The 18,461-nt window shown below is 44.3% G+C and overlaps 1 protein-coding gene across 1 annotated transcript in view; it reads right to left on the bottom strand.

Moving 5' to 3' along the window:
- Positions 1-17,168: 17,168 nt before the first annotated feature.
- TRANK1 (tetratricopeptide repeat and ankyrin repeat containing 1) overlaps positions 17,169-18,461 on the bottom strand; it is a 40,316-nt gene continuing 39,023 nt past the window's right edge. The window contains exons 23-24 of the mRNA XM_057431656.1: positions 18,325-18,426; positions 17,169-18,058 (exon numbers count right to left, since the gene is read on the bottom strand). Of these exons, the coding sequence (XP_057287639.1) occupies positions 17,946-18,058; positions 18,325-18,426 (215 nt within the window). The 3' untranslated portion in view covers positions 17,169-17,945. The remainder of the gene's footprint in view (positions 18,059-18,324; positions 18,427-18,461) is intronic.

Genomic DNA, 18,461 nt, shown 5'->3' with positions numbered 1-18,461 from the left:
TGGATTAAAAAAGACATAAACAAAGCACAAGCTGGGCACATGAACAACTGGTTGCCCAATGTCTTTGTAAAGTGTGAGAAGGAAAGGAGGGACGAGCAGTTCATTTTATCTTCCCTGTGCTGCAGTGTCCAGGCTGCCCATGGGATGCTGGCTACACAGCTGGCGCACACAGGAGGAGCACACTGAAAAAGATGTGAGAGTGAAGCATCAAGCCATAGAGCTGGTTGGAGGATTCTATAACAAGAAGTCAGACTGCTCACCATACTACAAAGGAGGTGCAGTTTGCTAACAGCATGTACATATCTTCATAGGGAAAACACCAGGAATTAAAAGGTCCTTTAATTTTGTAAAGGAAAAGAATAATATAGAGTCAATGTCTAGAAGCTGAAGTTGGAGAAATTCAAACTATAACTGTTATCAATGGGAGCCAGTGATCTTTGGCACAAATGACGGAGGGAAGGTGTGCTTTATTCTCTGGAAATCTCCAAACAAGATGCCTTTGTGGAAAATATACTGCATCCCAATGGAAGTAGTTGGGTTTACCATAGGTATAACTGGATAAAATCTACTGGCCAGGGATATGTAGTAAGTCAGACTAAAACAGCCGGTGTTCCATCATTCTATCCTCAAACTGTGTATAAACAGGACAAAGCAGAACATGCTAAACAGGCCCGTTTACTGATAGCTTTGTCCATTCAACTATCTTCTGTGATTTCACTTCCAGAGTATTTCATCACTTTTCAGGCAACACTGTCCAAAACCTTCCAGTTTGTTTAAAATTTCGAAACTCTCTAATTCCACATTTATTTTCGTATTTTTGCCTCTCCCCATTGTGTAGAGTTTGTTAATCCTACAGTCATCATTATCTGTCTGCCCGATGTTTTCATATCATAGGTTCTCAGGATTAGAACTGCCTGGAGGAGCGTAACTAAAGTCATGTTTAACACGTGCAGCTTGTATGGTATAAAAGGCTACTGCTTCTACCACACCCAATGCCCATGTAAAATCTCAGCTTCACTGAAGGCAGTGGAAGGCATCTTCTGCTATACCCCATCCTTCACATGCTCTTTGAATAACGCTGCAACTAATTCCTGCAGTTCTTGGCATCTCGATGACTTAACACGGTCTTAAGAATTAAGGTGCTGTGCTTGGTTCCTGTCTCTGTGCCTCCTCTGTCAGGTTACTCCACATTTCTCTGTGTGACCTTTTCCACCTGTGAAATGTGGATAATGACACCAATTAAAGCGATTTGCTGTCCACGGATGCAAAACCCTTAGGAGAGCTAAGTAGCAGCCCTGATTATCTGGTATTACTCCCTGCAGTTGGTTTCCAAAATGAGACTGTAACACGATTCAAAAGTCAACACTAGATTGGTAGTACTCACATCTCTTCCCGTAGAATGAAGAACAGATGAAGAGTGGATGCAGATGTCTGAAGACATCTCCTTCCTACTTGCCTCTGGAGATTTGTCACCTCTCTTTTAAACAGTGAGTGAAGCTGGTTTCCCTTTAATCCACTTCTCCACCAGCCGGTGATCTCAGCCATCCCATTCCTCTACTTAACCATCCGCAACTTCCTTACTATTTCTTACTAAGCACAAACAAGAGCCACAAGATTTGCTTCTCAATAATAACCTTTAAACCTGTGAGAACACTTAATTTCACAGCCTGAGATCACAGGCTAATGACTGATTAGTGGAGACTTGTCAGATACACATCTCCATGTGTTGCACACCAAGGTCAAAAGTAGCATCTGCATATGTCCACAGCTGACAAGAGGTCTGTTGGTACACCACTGGAAATGAATGTTCAGCATCTTGTAGGAAGAAAGCCTGGTTTCTTTTGACCTTGTCTTAAACTCAGTGATTTCTTTCTGCCTTAGAAATCATCTGTTCTTTCTCTTGCTTTCCCCTTCCCTTGAGACCCAGGATTCTGCTGGCACCTGCTTGCTTTCAAGGACTGTACTTACATTAAAGGAGATGTGTAGAACAAAAGATCCTACTGATACTCTTGGGAAATTATTCTCTTTAGATGATCATGCATTTTGTGTACTTCTTCTCACCTTCTTTAGAAAATATCATGAAAATAGGATCCACATTTTTCCAGGGTGGATCTATGAAGTTGTACCGCAGGTACCACCATCCCTTCCAACGCCACAACTCATTGTGTTGAAAATGATAAATCACCTGTACACATTTACCATATCAAGTGAGGGTAAAGTAGGAAGAGCAAAGGAACAACTAAGCTGTTTCTGTTTGGCTCTGTTTTACGTAAAAGACATTATGATTGCCCGTTGGCAAGAAACAAACAGCTGCTTTAACCTCAATCAGTTTATTCGCAAAGTCTGACGAGAGCTGTCTTCCTAATGCCCAGAAATATAATCAAGAATATTGAAGGAATCTGCATAAAGGTAGCAGTTGTGTAATGTGGTTTCAATAACAAAAATGTTAGCTCGTCATTTGTATGTGGAAGTCATTCATACCCAGTGAGCTTCCAGCTTGCTCACAGTCCTTGAGGAGGCAAATTAGGTTTAAAGTCTCAAAGCCCAGCACTATAACATAATCTGTCCTTAGTCTATAAAGAAAAGTGCATCTCCATCTCAGATGAATCTGAATACCCCACGTCACTGGGATATTGCAAGCAGTGATGCTGTAAATAAGACAGCACTTAATATGGCTCCCTTTAAAAAAAGAAACCAAATGCATTTAATATAGAAATAAAGACAAAACTCCTGACCTTTACAGAGGACTAAAAATAAGACTGAGTTCTCTCCAAACTGTGTTTCTTTCCTATGTTCTATGGCTTGAGTATATGAAATACAAGGGGAAAAAGATTAAGGAATTAATCTGAATAAAGGTAATAGTAGGTAACAGTCATCTGTGCTGGAACTCCAGGAGGAAATGTTTCAGACGGCCTCAAAAAGAAGGCAAAAGCCATCAGTAAAATAAAAATGACAGGCATTATTCAAACCAGTATTCAAAGGACAAATTTAGGTCTAAAAACCCACTACGGTTTTACCGGGGTAAGTTGTGTTATCTTCCTCTAACATACTGCCTTATTTCAGTTTCTAAGCCATAAATGCACTTAATCAGTGTCAAACTCAGATAATTAGAAGCTGCAATGGAGAAGGGCATTGATAATAGGTGTGTTATAAATGGCAATGTTTTGGTGGTGTGCGGTAATCCTTAATGACTTGTTTTAGACTGTTAATGTGTTGTTTTAAGAGACACTCATTTGTATCCAATGACTAGAAATGATGATTGCCTGATAGCCCCTGACAGGCCAGATTCATGCTTTACCTGTGCTAATACACAGGTATTTGTATTCCTTTATGACTCTTGCCTTCTAGGAAGACTCACAGAAGGGAATGCTTGTCATTAAGGCACTTCTCAAAGGAGACTTTTTGTATATTAATATAAATTATATTAATTATGCCTTTCATATATATTATATTGATATTAATATATTAATATCGCCTTCCATTCAAGTATCTCAAAGCTCATCAAAATTCAGTGAAACCTCACGCCACAGTCTAAGGCACGTAGGATCTTCATGAGTAGGTGACCAGATCAAAGCCTAGAGCTGGAGAGAAAACAGTTCGTGTACAGACACTTCATTTTATTTTAGCAGCTTATATAAATATTCGAAGTGAGAAGGTTGGGGCACAAAGAGACTCAGTAAGAGTCACATAGCTAGTCACAGAAATAGGAATACAAATGGAAATAGAACCCAGGCTTCAACCCAGACTTATTTACCGTTGATATCACAATATTTGGTGCTGGGTGCATTTCTTGAAAGGTATTCAGACACCTACAGACACACATAAGCTCCTTGTGGATTTTTAAGGAACTGAATTCCCTAGTTGACAGCATAGCTTTAAATACATGCTCCCTCCCTTCCTTCCTTAGATGCTTTGAACATTCTCCCTGCTGTGAAAACTTCTATTCGCTACGCATCAGCTTATTTCATGCGTCATGTAAAGTGAATAGGAACCTCAGCTGATGGGAGACACTGATTTGCATTGCCAGTAATGGCTCAGACAACAGAGAATTTAACTGCAAACAGTGTGAGACCTCAAGGTCATTTAATCTAACAGAGGTCAGTGCTAATGAACGAGCCTGGCTTCTGAGTGCTGCCAGAGCAAGGCAGCCGCTGCTGACAAGGTAAGAGAAGCATCACTGGTTTTCTGGGTGCCTCTTCAGGTAACTCAATGGGCAATATGTGTTCCTCTCCCCATGTTCAGCAGCTAAATGAATTCAACTCCTCACTGCTGCATTGAATGAAAAGGCTGGAACAAGGAAAGTGAACAGGGCTAAATTGCCCTACCTCTGCTGCATCTTTGGGGTCCAAGGCCACAGCCTCTGATGTTCATACATGCAAAAGGAAGGGACTCATTGATTGAGTCAGACTTCTGCAGACCTTAAATTTATTCTCACTTAAAGCTTCTTTTGTAATAAGGACTTGTCACACAGACAATGCCCTGGCTCACGGCGGGTGGGAAAAGCAGGACTTTGAAAAATGAAGATTTGATCTGAGAAACCTCCTAAATAATTCAAAACTTGGGCTTTAGCACCATCACAAGAAACACCCCAGCTTCTGTGCCTGCATTAAGAACACTTGAAACCTGTCCTTTGCTCAAGATCCGGTCTAAATCATAAGTGATGGCTTAGGTTATGATTCTTAGCGAAGAGGCGTGAGGAATCCATCTTTTCCACTTCATTCATGAATGCATTCCACTGCAGTTAAAACGCAGACAGCAAACAGGGCACTATAGTGGTTGCTTTGTGCTTGCTTGCAGTAGCATTTTCCCATTTCTTCCCCAGGACAGAACTTGTTGCTTCCCTGTGCTGTTGCAGTGCTGACCACAGCGGAATTCCTGATGGCCTTCTCCGTAAGCAGCATGTATGACACAAAGGGAACGGAGGCACACAGGGATTCAGCATTCCACCAGCTCTCCCCAAGGAGAACACAAGGGATAAGCCTCCATAGGCAGGGACTTCAGTGGGACCCCTCAGCGATCACAGCAGGCTGGTCAAACCATCTGGGAAGACAGGCTATGGGACCAGCCTGCTCTTAGTTTATCCTCATGGGAGCTGGAAAGAGCCAGGTCTTTACAGAGGAAGACGAAGCTCCTGCAGCAGGAGGTTATCTGCTGCTTTGTACACAATAGGGAGGAGAATTCAGAGCATGTAACTTGCCTTCACTTGTACTACCCTTACCCCCAAAAGACTGACAGTTACTGAATCCTTTCCCACCACAGTAATACTGAGAGGCAATGATGTAATGTGGCATATCTTTGCACCTGGAATTACATGAACGCTTTGTGATATGCAGGTCTACCGGGCTCATGAACCGGGTCCAAAATGACACTTTCATTAGCTGTGGTTTGACAGGTATAATAGGAAAAAAGGACAAGGTTAAAGCATATGGAATGAGAATGTTTCTAATGGATCACAACCCACACAAGAAGTTAACATATTTTTGTTTGTATGACTCATACAAACCTTCCTTTTATATCCCCAGGAACCTGCGTTTAGCTATTTAGCCCAGAAGAACAGGGAAATAAAGACCATTGGGATCCAAGTCAGCGACAAAGAAAGAAAAGTCCTACAAGAGAGAAAAGCCTATTAAATAAAAGAATGTTGTGGGGAAGAATATTGTACCACATTGACAAGGCCAAGAGCCAGGACAAGCCTGTGCACGGCAACAGCATGGAGTGCTCCTGCATTTATGCTAAAGATAATGCAAACACAAGAATAGTTATAGGGAATATAATTCTCCTGACCATTCATGAGTGTCTGAAAAGCCTGTGATGAAACCTTGAAACCAAATTAGGTTTTTCTCCCCTTTTTAGCCCTTGTCTCAATGAGGATCCTAACAACCTTGCATGAAAACAAATGAATACTGCCCAGCAATACACTAAGACACAGCGAACTTCGAGTGTTTTGCACAGTTTCCTCTCTTTATGAATTATCTATAATGTTGCCTTAAAACTTTGGAGTTTTATAACACCACATTAAAAAAAGCAATCTCTTATTTGGGACCCTGGGATATGGCCGGGGAGTTCAGGGAAGAGATTCCAATGGGCAGGCAGGAGACTGAGCTCTATTCTCAGCACAGACAACACTGATCTGCTGGGGAGCCAGGCACAAGGCACCTCATTTCATGGCGCCAGCCCTTCCTCTTCCCCTCTTTGCTATGATATTTTGGTGGGGAGGGATAGAGGGGAACTGGGGACAGGATTATCTCCTACAGCATGTAGATAGAAAACATAGCAACTTCAGGCTCCACTTTCAGCTCGGTATTACTGGGGTATGAATAATAATATTACACTGCCAAACACCCTCTAATATATAGAGGAAGATGGTGTTTAAAAACAGTCAGCAGCTGTTCCTTTGCTGCATGCTTAGGACAACTGGTGCCACTGGTTAAATTAGCTATTTATACTGGACTGTGATGGACGTGACACCAAATCAGCAAGAGAGCCAAAATGGGAGAACCTGTTCTGGTGACTTTGGTTTTATTCTTTTTAGAGTTCATCCCACGATGTAGCAGTGATTTTTCGAAGCCCTAGTTCCAGTCATATGGGCGTTTGTGCTACCAGAAGAGAATATTCAGTCCTGCTGATTGAGAAAGGGTGATCTTGAAAGTATCAACCTTACAGCTTGAAGAAGGAGCAGGCAAATACGCAATAAACTGCTTCAAGCCTGAATTCCCAAGCAAGAAAGACCAATAAGCTCACCTAGTAGCTTTGAAACCACTGCCTGATTTCTACCAAAACTGACAAGAGGGTGGGCATTTGAAACGTAACTCTCTTGTATAGAAAGCTTAAAGCACACAAGAAGCCAAATTATATTCTCTTATGAGGGCAAAGCAGCTAGGATGGAACTGCTCTTCACATATGCAGCTGATGACAACCAACTGGCAGTTGCACATGGGTAGTCATCCACGGATAGCTTCACATTAGCCCTGTTTTTCGGCTAACATCAGTAGCTGCTGCTGCAACAGCTCATGGTGCGGAGCTGACATTATTATCATCAGAAGAATGTGCAAAGGGGCAGATAAAAAGCTGGAGGCAAAGGACAAGTCATAGGAAACCAGAAGGACTTGCTTAAATATCACTGGTTTTAAGACAGGGGCCGCAGCACAGACTCTGTCAGTTGTAAAAGAGCACAGTACAATGGGCACATGGCATTCATTTCGGCCCCTCAGGGAAGCACTTGAAAAGCCTTGCCACCTTTCTGTGACAGCGCTTCCCTTCGCTTCCTGTGCCAATATGCAGTATTACACGGTTTGCAAGCTTCTGAGCTCTTCATGCATTGATTTCGTTGCTTCCCTGACTTAGCCTTGCGAAACCAGAGCGCAAGAGATGCACGTAACTGGGCAAGGCAGAAACTCACGAGAAACTACACGGTTTTCCACTGGCCCTGATGAACTTTGCTCAACCCCAGGGAACACAAGGGGAAGCTGACGTGATGAAAGTACTTCTATATAGCTGCCAATCTACCTCTACCCAAGTGAAGGAGAAAGCTGTAAAAGGCAAGAGCAGGCAATGAAGTGCTTTATTAGGATTTGGATGGAGGTGGTGTTTGAGCACACAGCCACATGTCAGCAAGCCAGTTATTTTCTGGTTTTGCCCTTCACTTCATGGTGTGGAGAAAGGGGAGAAGTTGATGGGTCTCCCAAACCATGGCTACTCAGCCAAGAGGAATGTGCCTAGTATATCCTTTCCTCTGCTGTGTGTCCTTCAGACACAGCAGTAAGCTCCTTTAGAGGGAAACAATCCCCTTTCCCTGCTTCTACCCATTCATGTTACACATCAAATGGTATGGGCACAATCCCTCATTCCCCCTCCCAGCTCAGTCAGATCATGGATGAAGTATTAAGCTTACAGACGATGCTATTTACTGTTATGGAGACTGATGACTACAGCCTTTCACTTATACTTCTCTCATTTGCCAGTGTTCCCCACAGTGTCTGTCTAAACCAAGGAAAACCAGACTTGACATCTCAATGGCAAAAGGTGAGAAAAGAAAAAGAGGTGGCAGTTTCAAAGGCTGTTCTCTTCAAACTCATCTTAAATCCATTGCAGATCCACTCCCCAAAACCCCATGTATTTGCCTGGAAAATGAGGCACCCAAAAATATAAGCTCGCTTCAAAAATGCCCCCTCAAACAGCACTTTCCCCTCCTTTAAATGATCCATAAATCAGTCTCAGGTAAGGAAGCAGGAGCAAAACAGTTCAAAGTAAGCAAGTGATTTCTAATCCCTCTACACTTGTTAGGAACAGGCCTGAGTGGAGTGTTTGCTTACAGCCTGGGAGCCTGGGGATGATAGTTTGCTACCCAGGCAACTTATTCACATCATCAGTAAAGCCCTGTGGATAGTGTCTGTAAACTAATGTGAATGAAGAGTCCTGCGTCCCCACAGCTGTGTCATGGATTTACTTAACAAGGTACAAATACAGCAGCTGTCTGGTGGTTTCTGTAAAGAAAGGGGTGAAGTTTACAATGATAACTTGATCGTGGGTGTCAGCCAGTGCTTTATCCTCCCTTTAGCCTGTGCTAAAGATCACCGTAAGTGTCAAACTCACTCTAGTGATGCATTTCCCTTAGGCGAAGCTGGTGTTGAAATGCGGCATGCCTTAGACCTGTGTAAAACTGAAGGTGCAATTCAAAACACCATCTTTGTACCGGGGAGTAATCAGAACGAGCTGTTGAGTTGTGCCAGCAAAGATGAACAGAAGAGCGAGTCAGCCTTAACCGGAGCTGCAAAACCTCCTAGGCCCTTTGAAACCAAGCGGATGAGATGCTTTGATAGGTAACTTTGCTCGTTTAGGGGCAAACACAAAGACTCCCCTCTTTAAAATGTGTGCTTTCTGCACAGATTTCACCTGCTTTAAGTAATTGACTGGAGCTATCTGGAGTTTCAGGTATCTTTAAATACAAAACGTATTAAATACATAAGTCATACATGTGCCGATGCGCGCTGGTCATACATCGACACTGCCCAGTGTGTAACACAGTGCCCAGAGCAGGAGCTGGGGAACTGCATGCAGCCTGTGCACAGCTGTCTTGAGCAGTATGTTCTGAGAAGCGTGCGGCTTTGCTGTTCCTTGCCCTTTCCACTGGGAGATCTAAGGAGGCTGCGCTCATTATTTTGCTCTACTCAAGGCTCCGTGTCCTGCTGTAAAAGCATGACCTGAACTTGAAAAGCAAGACTGTAAGTGAAGATTGCCGCTCCAACCAGTTGATAAGGGAAGGAAAAGCACCACGTGAACAGATTCGTGCTCTGAACTTCTCTTTTTAAGGCAGGAATGGGAATTTACTTGTTTCAGACATTTAAAAGAATAAATCTCCAGTGAATTTCTGTGTTCCAGTAAAGCACGCATCGTCAGTGCAAGGGCATAGGGAATATCTGGAGGCAAGATTAGAAGCTTATCTGGTTTGAATGTTCAGTGAGCGCCCCAAAGGAGGACCATTGAGAGAGAATCACGCTGTGGTAAATACTGACAATCAGTTTTCAATCAGAATTCCTTCAGAACAGAGCCTGCTTGAGCCTCCTGTGGTTTTTTATGGCTACTTTTCCAGGGGAGAATTCAAAGGGAAGCTGAATCTCGCTGTTATGAAGTCAAGGAGTGGGTGCTGTTAATAACGCCAGTAGGTTGGGGATGACTGCACATGACTTACAGCTTTGTTTATTCACTGCGCATTGCTTTAACTGACGTGGCATAAATCCAAAGGGAAACAATTAGGATCCCTGTGCTGAGAGACAAGCAGCGCTGGCTCTTTCACTCCTGAGCTCTCGGAGGAGTGACCAAGAGCTAGATTTAAGGAAGAGTTTAAAGGCCACACAAGCGACGCTTCAGTTCATCAAACCAAACACACATTCTTGAGCGTGTCACCTTCCTCTTGCCCACCTCTGAATGCTCTCTGTGCCTTTGGTTTAGCCAGAAGTTATCTCGTGTGCAATGCACAACCATCAAGAGGAGAGCAGGCTTTATCACCCAGCGACCCCGCTGCTAGGCTGTGAGATGTTGGTCCCTGCACCACCTCCCTTTCTTACCCAGTAAGTCTCTTAATGACTGTTTGCATGAAAGGGCCAGATCCAAGGGGGAACCTTGCCTCCAGCTCAGCTTTGTCTCATGGTCTCAAGGTGGGAGAGGTTGGTCTGAGTATTCTGGATAAGGAAGAGGCTGATGCTCCCATTCTGTGTCCAAAAGCTCCCACCATTTCAGTGCTGGCTTCAGGCAGGAGCTTCAGGAAACACTTTGGGGGGATGGATCTCATGTAGACACCAGGGCACCTCAGAGAGAGAGAGACTCATCCTTCTCTCTGCTGTTTCCATATGCCTGGCTTGAGGCAGCTGCGCATTTGAGCTGGTCTCATAAATCAGTGTAATGGCTGCACTGGATCACATCCCAGAGAGTTTTATTCTCTACATGAACCGCATGCATTTCTGAACAGAGGATTTTGGATTTCACTGGGGAGCCAAGCACCTAGTATTGCATATGAGTGCATAGCACTTTTACTGGACACATTTGCTTTAATGTGCTTGCACTAAATAGAAGGGAGAGAAAGATGTACCTTTGAGGTCACCGCATGGTTTGAGGTCATCTATTAATTGTTCGTTCCTCAACTGGTACCAGAAAGAAAAGCTAAAGAAAAAGTCAAATTCACAGACACAGCTATCAGCAAATGCACTCAAAGCCTCCAAGAGCTCAAAGAGAAAGGTAACATATGGGTAAGGCTGGAAAAGCTAATTTTAACATGCTTTAGCTCAGCAAAGAACACATCCTGATTCAAAATGTAGCTTTATTCTTATCTCACATTTGTTATACTTAGTTATTTTGCTGGAGATTGAGCCTCGCTTTTAGCAGTTATTAAGACTTACTGTTTTGCAAGTAAGTGAGGTGGGCTTACTAAATCTGGTACTTTTGCTTTGGGAACCAGCAGAACGGGTAATGAGGTTACTGAATTTTTAGGCTATTCTAATAGAGAAACGCAGATAATGTTTCTTGTTTCTAAGGGGATTCCTTTTTAGTCATGATTGGAGTTAAGCTAATTTGGATGGAAATTTCAATTACATATAAAAGGCAAACACTCGCTGCGCTTTAATCAATTAAACGTAATTACATGGAACACTCTGAGTAGTCACAAAACATTTAATTTGGAGTTAAAACTGTCTGACTCAGGAGTTCTATGTGGCCATCTCTCTGTCTTTCAAGACACCTGGAAGCAGAGGAGGTGGAACTCCTCCTCTTCAAGGTTTTGTCATTAGAATCATAGAATGGTTTGGGTTGGAAAGGACCTTAAGATCATCCAGTTCCAACCCCCCTGCCACGGGCAGGGACACCTCACACTAAATTAGCTCATACGTTTTCTTCACCCAGGTCATTGATGAGTATTTCATACCTAAATCTGACCTGCAGGGTACATTCTCATGGCAATGGTCAGGTCAGGAGCTGTAAAGGCATTTTAGTAGGAAACACCCCTGACAGTGGGCCCAGTTGTGTGTCCTGAAGCCACCACTGTTGTATTCTGTGGATTCACACAGCAAAATAAACCATCAGACTTTCATGTGAGTTTCTTTGTTCATCTACCCCTAAGTTAGTCTAGAAATGGGTCACTTCATGCTCTTGCATTCTACGTAAGAGACTTTTCTTCTAAATGGAGCAGAAGGATTCTCCAGCTTCGCTTATAAAGCTGGTTTTGCCCAAGGCTCTTGATGCCTTCCTGTCAATCAGCCGATGTGTGACAGCAAGTAGGACAGAGATCCCCAAAGAGGGACAAAGAAGTCAGATTCCAAAGCAGCAGTAGAAGAGGCAGGGTCATTTCCCTCCCGGCTCCAGTGCAATACCTTGCTTTATGAGTCAGCACTGAAGGCACAAATAAACTGCAATTATAAAAATAGCTGAATGATGAACACCAGCTCCTTACAGAATGCGTTTTGCTGCCTGGTTTAGCACAGCAGGGACAAACAGGACTGGTTGGTCTGAGACACCACCGTTCAAAAGCACAAACCCAGGAGATGAATCCACGGCTTGGATCCCTGATCAGGCACCCAGAACACCTCCCAAAGAGCAGCCAAGGAGCCCAGCATTCCAGAACCTTGGCTCCAGCAGTCCTCTCAGCCACAGAAACACTGTCTAGAGCCCAAGAGGGAAAGCAAGAGGTTCAGTGCCCTGTAGCCTTCATCAGCAGGTCAGTGCTACCAACATCCACTTGAACTGCCCAAAGAACAGCCTTTCTTTGATTTCCTACTGGGTGAACAAGTCAGAGGAGTTCAGGAGGTCCACTTGAACTTAGCTTGTACACCGAGACCTGCCTGCCCTGCAGTAAGAACTGAAGGATCTGACTCTGGTTTTGCTTGGTTTCCTTTTATACTGATGAAATGAATCTGATTTTTACCAGATTTATTTCCCTTTCCCACATGGGTAAAGATGAAAAGGTGTCTTGAGGCAGTTGTGCTGGGTGCAGATACACTCACAGCCTCACTTGCAGGGCACGGACAGCAGAACTTACAGATCTCTGTGAGCTCAGGTTTAAACGCCTCACCCAAGTACCTCATGGAAGTGTGGCTTTAAACCAGCAGCCCTTTCCTGAGGAGATGTGGGAAGCTCATTTATTTATATTGCAAGAAACCATCGGAGATGCTTCTTTTCTCATTTAAAAGCAAGTATTGAGGTAATCAGTAGGGTTTTGCAGGTGGAAGCAGATACTCTCACTTTGTGATCCTTTCCCTGTCATTCTCAGATGGGAATTTTTCCAGGTGAGCTTTCAATTTCATCAGATCTAATGGAAGCGACAGGTAAATTAATCCTGATCAAGGAAAGTAAATGAGAGTGTATTCCAGGGGAAGGCTGGGTCAGACATGTACGGGATTATCCACGTCAATGCCAGGGAGCTGGTCCAAGCCTGAACAACATATAGGGACTGGGAGCAGAAGATGCTGGCAGCATTAGTTCCAGCCCTACAAGCAATATCCTTCATCCTGCACTCTCTCTTCCTGAATTTCCCCATCTCTAAACAGGAATGATCAATACACGTCCACTGGGCGACCGCAAAGCTTGGCTGCCTAATGTTTGCACAGCATTCTGACAGGCCCAGATGGAAGCTGCTCCACGGGGAGTCGCCTCTCCCTCCTCGATGCACTTTTTAATCCACTCTCTGTTGTCGGCTGGTATTTGGTGCTCCCTCCCTTGCAGCCGAGGCAGAAATGACAACGTGCGCTTCCAAAGCTCCCTCCCACTCCCCTCTCCTCCATCTGTCGGAGGGAGGGATTTTATTTGCTGCACAAGTGCTGTCTGGCTAAAAATGTGAGCACTTTTTACAGCGCGATCCCACTCTCTCCTCCACACACACCCACCGCCCAAGTGCTTCATGCTGAGCTATGACATCTCTTCACCAGCACCCTGGGTAAGAAGAGGCTTCTCCAGCGCTCTTCATTAGGCGCTGCCCCCAAATCCACATGATGCTCACTGCTGATCCCCGCCACCCCGACTCCTGGGGATGGAATGGAACAGGGGATACCCGACACTAAAGGCTGATTCTCTTTCCCCTGTCACAAGCAGTCCAACTCAGCCATACTCCCCAGTTTTGAGGTTTAATCCCAAGTCTCGTGACCCATTGGTATTTCCCTTTCATACCTGGCTCCTAGAAAGAAGTGCTCGCCTGAGATTTGCTGTCTCTTTGTAAGTCAAGCACTCCTGGCTTGGGAGGAAAATCAGGTTTTGCTGAAGACACTCGAAACGACTCAGGAAATAAAGGCAGAAAGCATCAAAAATCATTAAACACACAATGCAATCTTTTGGTTTTAAGCCGGGGTGCAACACTTCTACATCTGTGGAACCGGCACTATGAGGAGCAGGGAAAACCCGTGCTTACGAATACAAGGCTGTCCACCGCATGGAACTACAGGGACTATAAAAACCTGGGTCCAGACAGTATTCTAGGCCAGATCTCAAGGTCTGGGCTTGAGATACTGCTCGAAGAGAAAGCACAAGAGTAATGAGATGAAAAAGGCAGATATTGCCTCATTTATCATTGAGGCAAAACCTGGGGGAAACAGGCAACAAGCTCCCTTCCACACCCATGGTCACTGTTCAGTAACAAACAGCCAGTTTAATCTATTAAAACCTAATCTTCATTCCCAACACAAAACCTATTCCACAGAGCAATCAAAGTCTTTTCTCTCCCCCTCCACCCAGACTGCTGCAGAGCAGGGAGCTGTAAGTACCCCATGACACAGGTACAGCTTATGGCACTCGGAGTTTACCCCCTTGTTAAACATCAGGCTCCTCCAGCCTAAGTGAAGGGAGGTGAGAAACTGAATGCAACATTGGGCAATTCCTTCCCATGAGGCGGTGTTTAATCTTGTCTGAGCAGCACCGGATTGAAGAGCAGACGCATTGGGAGCGACAGGGTCAGGAAGAAGTGAGGTTCCCAACGCATGTTATTTACAGAGACAGGCAAAGCAGCTTGGAAGCTGACAGCTTTTTCTGTTACTTACTCATTCACTTCAGCTTGACGCCTCTCTTCCTTATGCAGGTCTCCAGCCAAGAGCTCCTTGTTAAGTGCTCCAAGTGTATCTTTGAGGAAACCTGACCATGGTTTATGTAAGAGCTGTGGAAAACGTGGTTCTGCATGATTTGGTCAAGTACTTGAATGCTTTGTATGTGCCCAATAATCACGGTTCAAATAAATACGACAGCACTGCTAACTCACCCCAGCACTGATTACCACACAGTGCAGAACACAAGAACACACCATACAGTGCAGAATCACCCCACAAGAGCACAAAGCACCAGTTGTCCTAAAATCTCCCAGCTCTAAAAACGGATGGAGTTATCTAAGCAGTACTGATAGCTGCATTTGATGGACACAAGAGCAGAAGCAGCCTTACCAGCACGGAGGTAGCCTGGGAAACAGCGCTCCTTGCCTTGAAGGTCATGTCACTTTGAACTTGACCGTGCAATTGAGCAGACTGGGGGGGGGAAGGAAGAGGCTTCAGAAGAAAATGGGTGGGAATAGTAGCAACTGGCCAATACCAAGATACCCGGCTGCACCACCCCGGCTCTGAGCCAGTATCTGCTTACCTCTGTTATCCACCCAGAGCTGCTGTATTTTGACACGCTTGAGCAGCTCGGTGTGTTACCTACCTGTGAGTGCAACCAGGATCCAGAGAACAGGCAACTCTTTCACTTAGTGAGGCCAGAGGAGACCACGGAGATGCTGTGAGGGCTGGAGCAGCTCTGCTCTGGAGCCAGGCTGGGAGAGCTGGGCTGGGGCAGCCTGGACAAGAGAAGGCTCCTGAAGGGGAGACCTGAGAGCAGCTCCAGTGCCTGAAAGGGCTGCAGGAAACCTGGAGAGGGGCTTGGGACAAGGGATGTAGGGACAGGCCAAGGGGAATGGCTTTAACCTGCCAGAGGGGAGACTGAGGTGAGCTCTTAGGCAGAAGCTCTTCCCTGTCAGGGGATTGGAACTGGATGAGCTTTAAGGTCCCTTCCATCCCCAAACCCCTCTGTGATTCTATGATGATCTGCCTTAGCCCAGTAAACCTCTCCCCAGGGTTCCTGTACACGATGGGCATCCCCACAGAGTGCACTCTCCTGCTGAGACACTCACTAAGTGCAGGTGTGAAAGTTTTCACCAAAACTCAAGGCTCCAACAGCAAAGGCAGAAGCTCCGCAGCAACATCCGTGGTCCCCTTTCATATAGGGAAGGGTGCTTCAAAACTGGCTGTCACCAAATCACATCATGGGGACAGCTGGCTTTATTTACACTGAGACAAGAGAATTTCTTCCCTCCTGTTTTCAGTGAGCATCAAGATCAAAGGCTTCCCTTTAGGAATGAAAGCAAACACCTAAAAACCAGCAAGTGTTGAAATGTTTTGCTGGGTCAGTTTAGAACAGCTCATTGTCAGGGAAGCACTCTGGAATCAAAGTGGACAGTATTATGAAACAATGCTGTTAAGAGAAGTAAGGGTGAAAAGGTGGAAAATACCCATCACTTACCCCCACCACTTACCACACAGTCCTTCCTATTCACAGGAGGATCAAGTGTCTTTTAGAGCACATCCCCATCTTCCAACTACAGCAAATAGTTCAGTCTTCTTTTTCATTTAGGGGTCACTTTTGTACCACCAGGGAGAGAGATTTTAAGTCACCAGTTCCTGTGATTTTGAAGCCTCTTCTTAATTCTTTTGAACTCAGCATGGCTTAGACAGGCAGAAGGTGGATGGATGGGCTCGACAGCCTGCAGCCACCACTACTCAGTTCCAAGGTCTCGGTGCAATACGCATCTCACATGTACCAAGGCTCTTAAGCCCTCCAAGTCAAAGGCTCTGCCTATGCCAAAACACTGGAGCTTCCACCAGGGTGAGAAAAGCTTTTAAACAAACACAAAACCACTCCCAAGGGTGTATCTGGACAACCGCTTCTTGCTAAATAAATATTCCAATAGGATTAATGCACACAGAGGGTCAGGATCTGAAGAGATTGCCATGGAAAAGAAAGGTTTATGTTTGTTTATGGATATCATGATAGGGGAAAAAAACCTTTAAGTACTCATATTGGCCTGGAGATCCAACTAGAGTTCCCATTTCATAGAATCCCAGACTGGTTTGTGTTGGACGGGACCTCAAAGCTCACCCAGTTCCAACCCCTGCCACGGGCAGGGACCCCTTCTACTAGAGCAGCTTGCTCCAAGCCCCTGTGTCCAACCTGGCCTTGAACACTGCCAGGGATGGGGCATTCACCACTTCCCGGGGCTCTCAGTGCCTTCCAGTCAACCCCCCGCTACCAAGATGATGTTCTATGATATGGAATATCCCTTTGGGTAGCTGGGGTCAGCTGTGCTCCCTCTTGGCTTCTTAGGAAGAGCATGAGAGACTGAAAAGTCCTTCATGAGGATAAACACCACTCAGCAACAACTGAAACATCAGGGTGTTATCAGCATCACTCTCTTATTAAATCCCAAACACAGCACTGTACCAGCTACTAGGAACAAAATTAAGTCTATCCCAGCCCAAACCATTATGCTGGAGCCACCAAAATCCCAGAAGTAAACCAGCATCAGTACGACGTGATACTCTGGACCCAGCCTGTGCGCTCACTGATGCAGGCAGTCACATACAGCTTTCAGGAAGCATTGAAAACAGAAGACAAGATTCAAGTGATTCCAAAAATCTTACAGGTTTTATAAAAACATTATTATACATTACAAAAAGCCTTTTATCAATTAAACCTTACAAAACACTTAAAATGCCAATATTCTTTTAAAGGCAGATTATCTGTATTTCAATATATACAGGGAACAGTTTATATCAAAACTTGATGAAATGAAGGACAATCCGTAATGTTCATACTAAGCCAGTTAGAAGTATGTACACTGACAAAAATAGGAATGTGTTAAGAAATCACTGGTTTTGCCTATAAAAATAGAAGAGAGATACTGCAAGCATCTCACCTGAAGACTCAAGAGTTTCCAGACATAGAAAGACTCAGAACACACCTGGTTTACAATGGTAACCTAAGAACACTGATTAAAACCTCTTAAAATCAGAGAAACTACCCTATTGTTCTGAGTGTTCCAACTCAGAAGAATGATGATGTAAGGTAAGAGGGAAGAAGGAAAAGAAGACAGAGTGGGAAAATACCCTGAGGTAAGGCAGAAACGTTCTTATTTCTTCCTACTTGCTGCTTCTTTGGCTTTTCACTACTTTCAAGCTACCATAGAGGTTTGAAAGGAAATTTGTCTCAACAACTACATCATCAGCACATAGGTAATTATTCTGACAGAATACAAGTGACATAAACACAATAGCGTAAATTGCTCTTTTTTTTTCAGACTCTTCCCATTTCTGGCTCCATCCCTCTATTTTGCTTCTTAATTCTAACACTAGACTGTTAGGAGGAGAGAACAGCCACCTGCATGCTGCTTCTCATCACCATTTCCCACATCTTCCTTTTTTTCTGGAGGGTTTTTTATAGACGAGCTCTTCAAAAGCCATGCTTTCATCTTCCACTTCATTTTCCAAGTCTCTATCATGCACAAAGCCTGTATTAAGAACAAGAAAGGAATGAAGTATGGAAAACCCCAACACCTTTTCCTCTTGATAGCATGCCAAGTTATGTCATTGCTCTTTTATGTCGGCAATATAGCTTCATATATAATATATAATCATGTTTAAGAAGTATTGGGCTTAATATGACAAGTATTTAAGAGCTCTGCGAGGAAGCAGGGACTGCCAAGCCACTTGCTGCACTAATAATTAATTTTTACATAGAAAACCTGTTGGAAACCTGTGCAATTCGAACACATACCTTCTTCTTTTATCTGATGAGAGTCCATTTTCTTCAGCCACTTATGAGCCTCATCAATGGTGGCAACCAATTTGCTGGTGTGTTTGGTTATTGCCTCTTCAGCTGAAATGGAGCACAATTAACACTGTGTAAGAACT

The sequence above is a fragment of the Pezoporus wallicus genome, unplaced genomic scaffold, assembly GCF_028554395.1.
Source record: "Pezoporus wallicus isolate ANWC-B61680 ecotype Strahan unplaced genomic scaffold, APGP_CSIRO_Pwel_v1 scaffold_11491, whole genome shotgun sequence".
Classification (NCBI taxonomy): domain Eukaryota; kingdom Metazoa; phylum Chordata; class Aves; order Psittaciformes; family Psittacidae; genus Pezoporus; species Pezoporus wallicus.
This window is presented reverse-complemented; position numbering and strand designations above follow the sequence as displayed.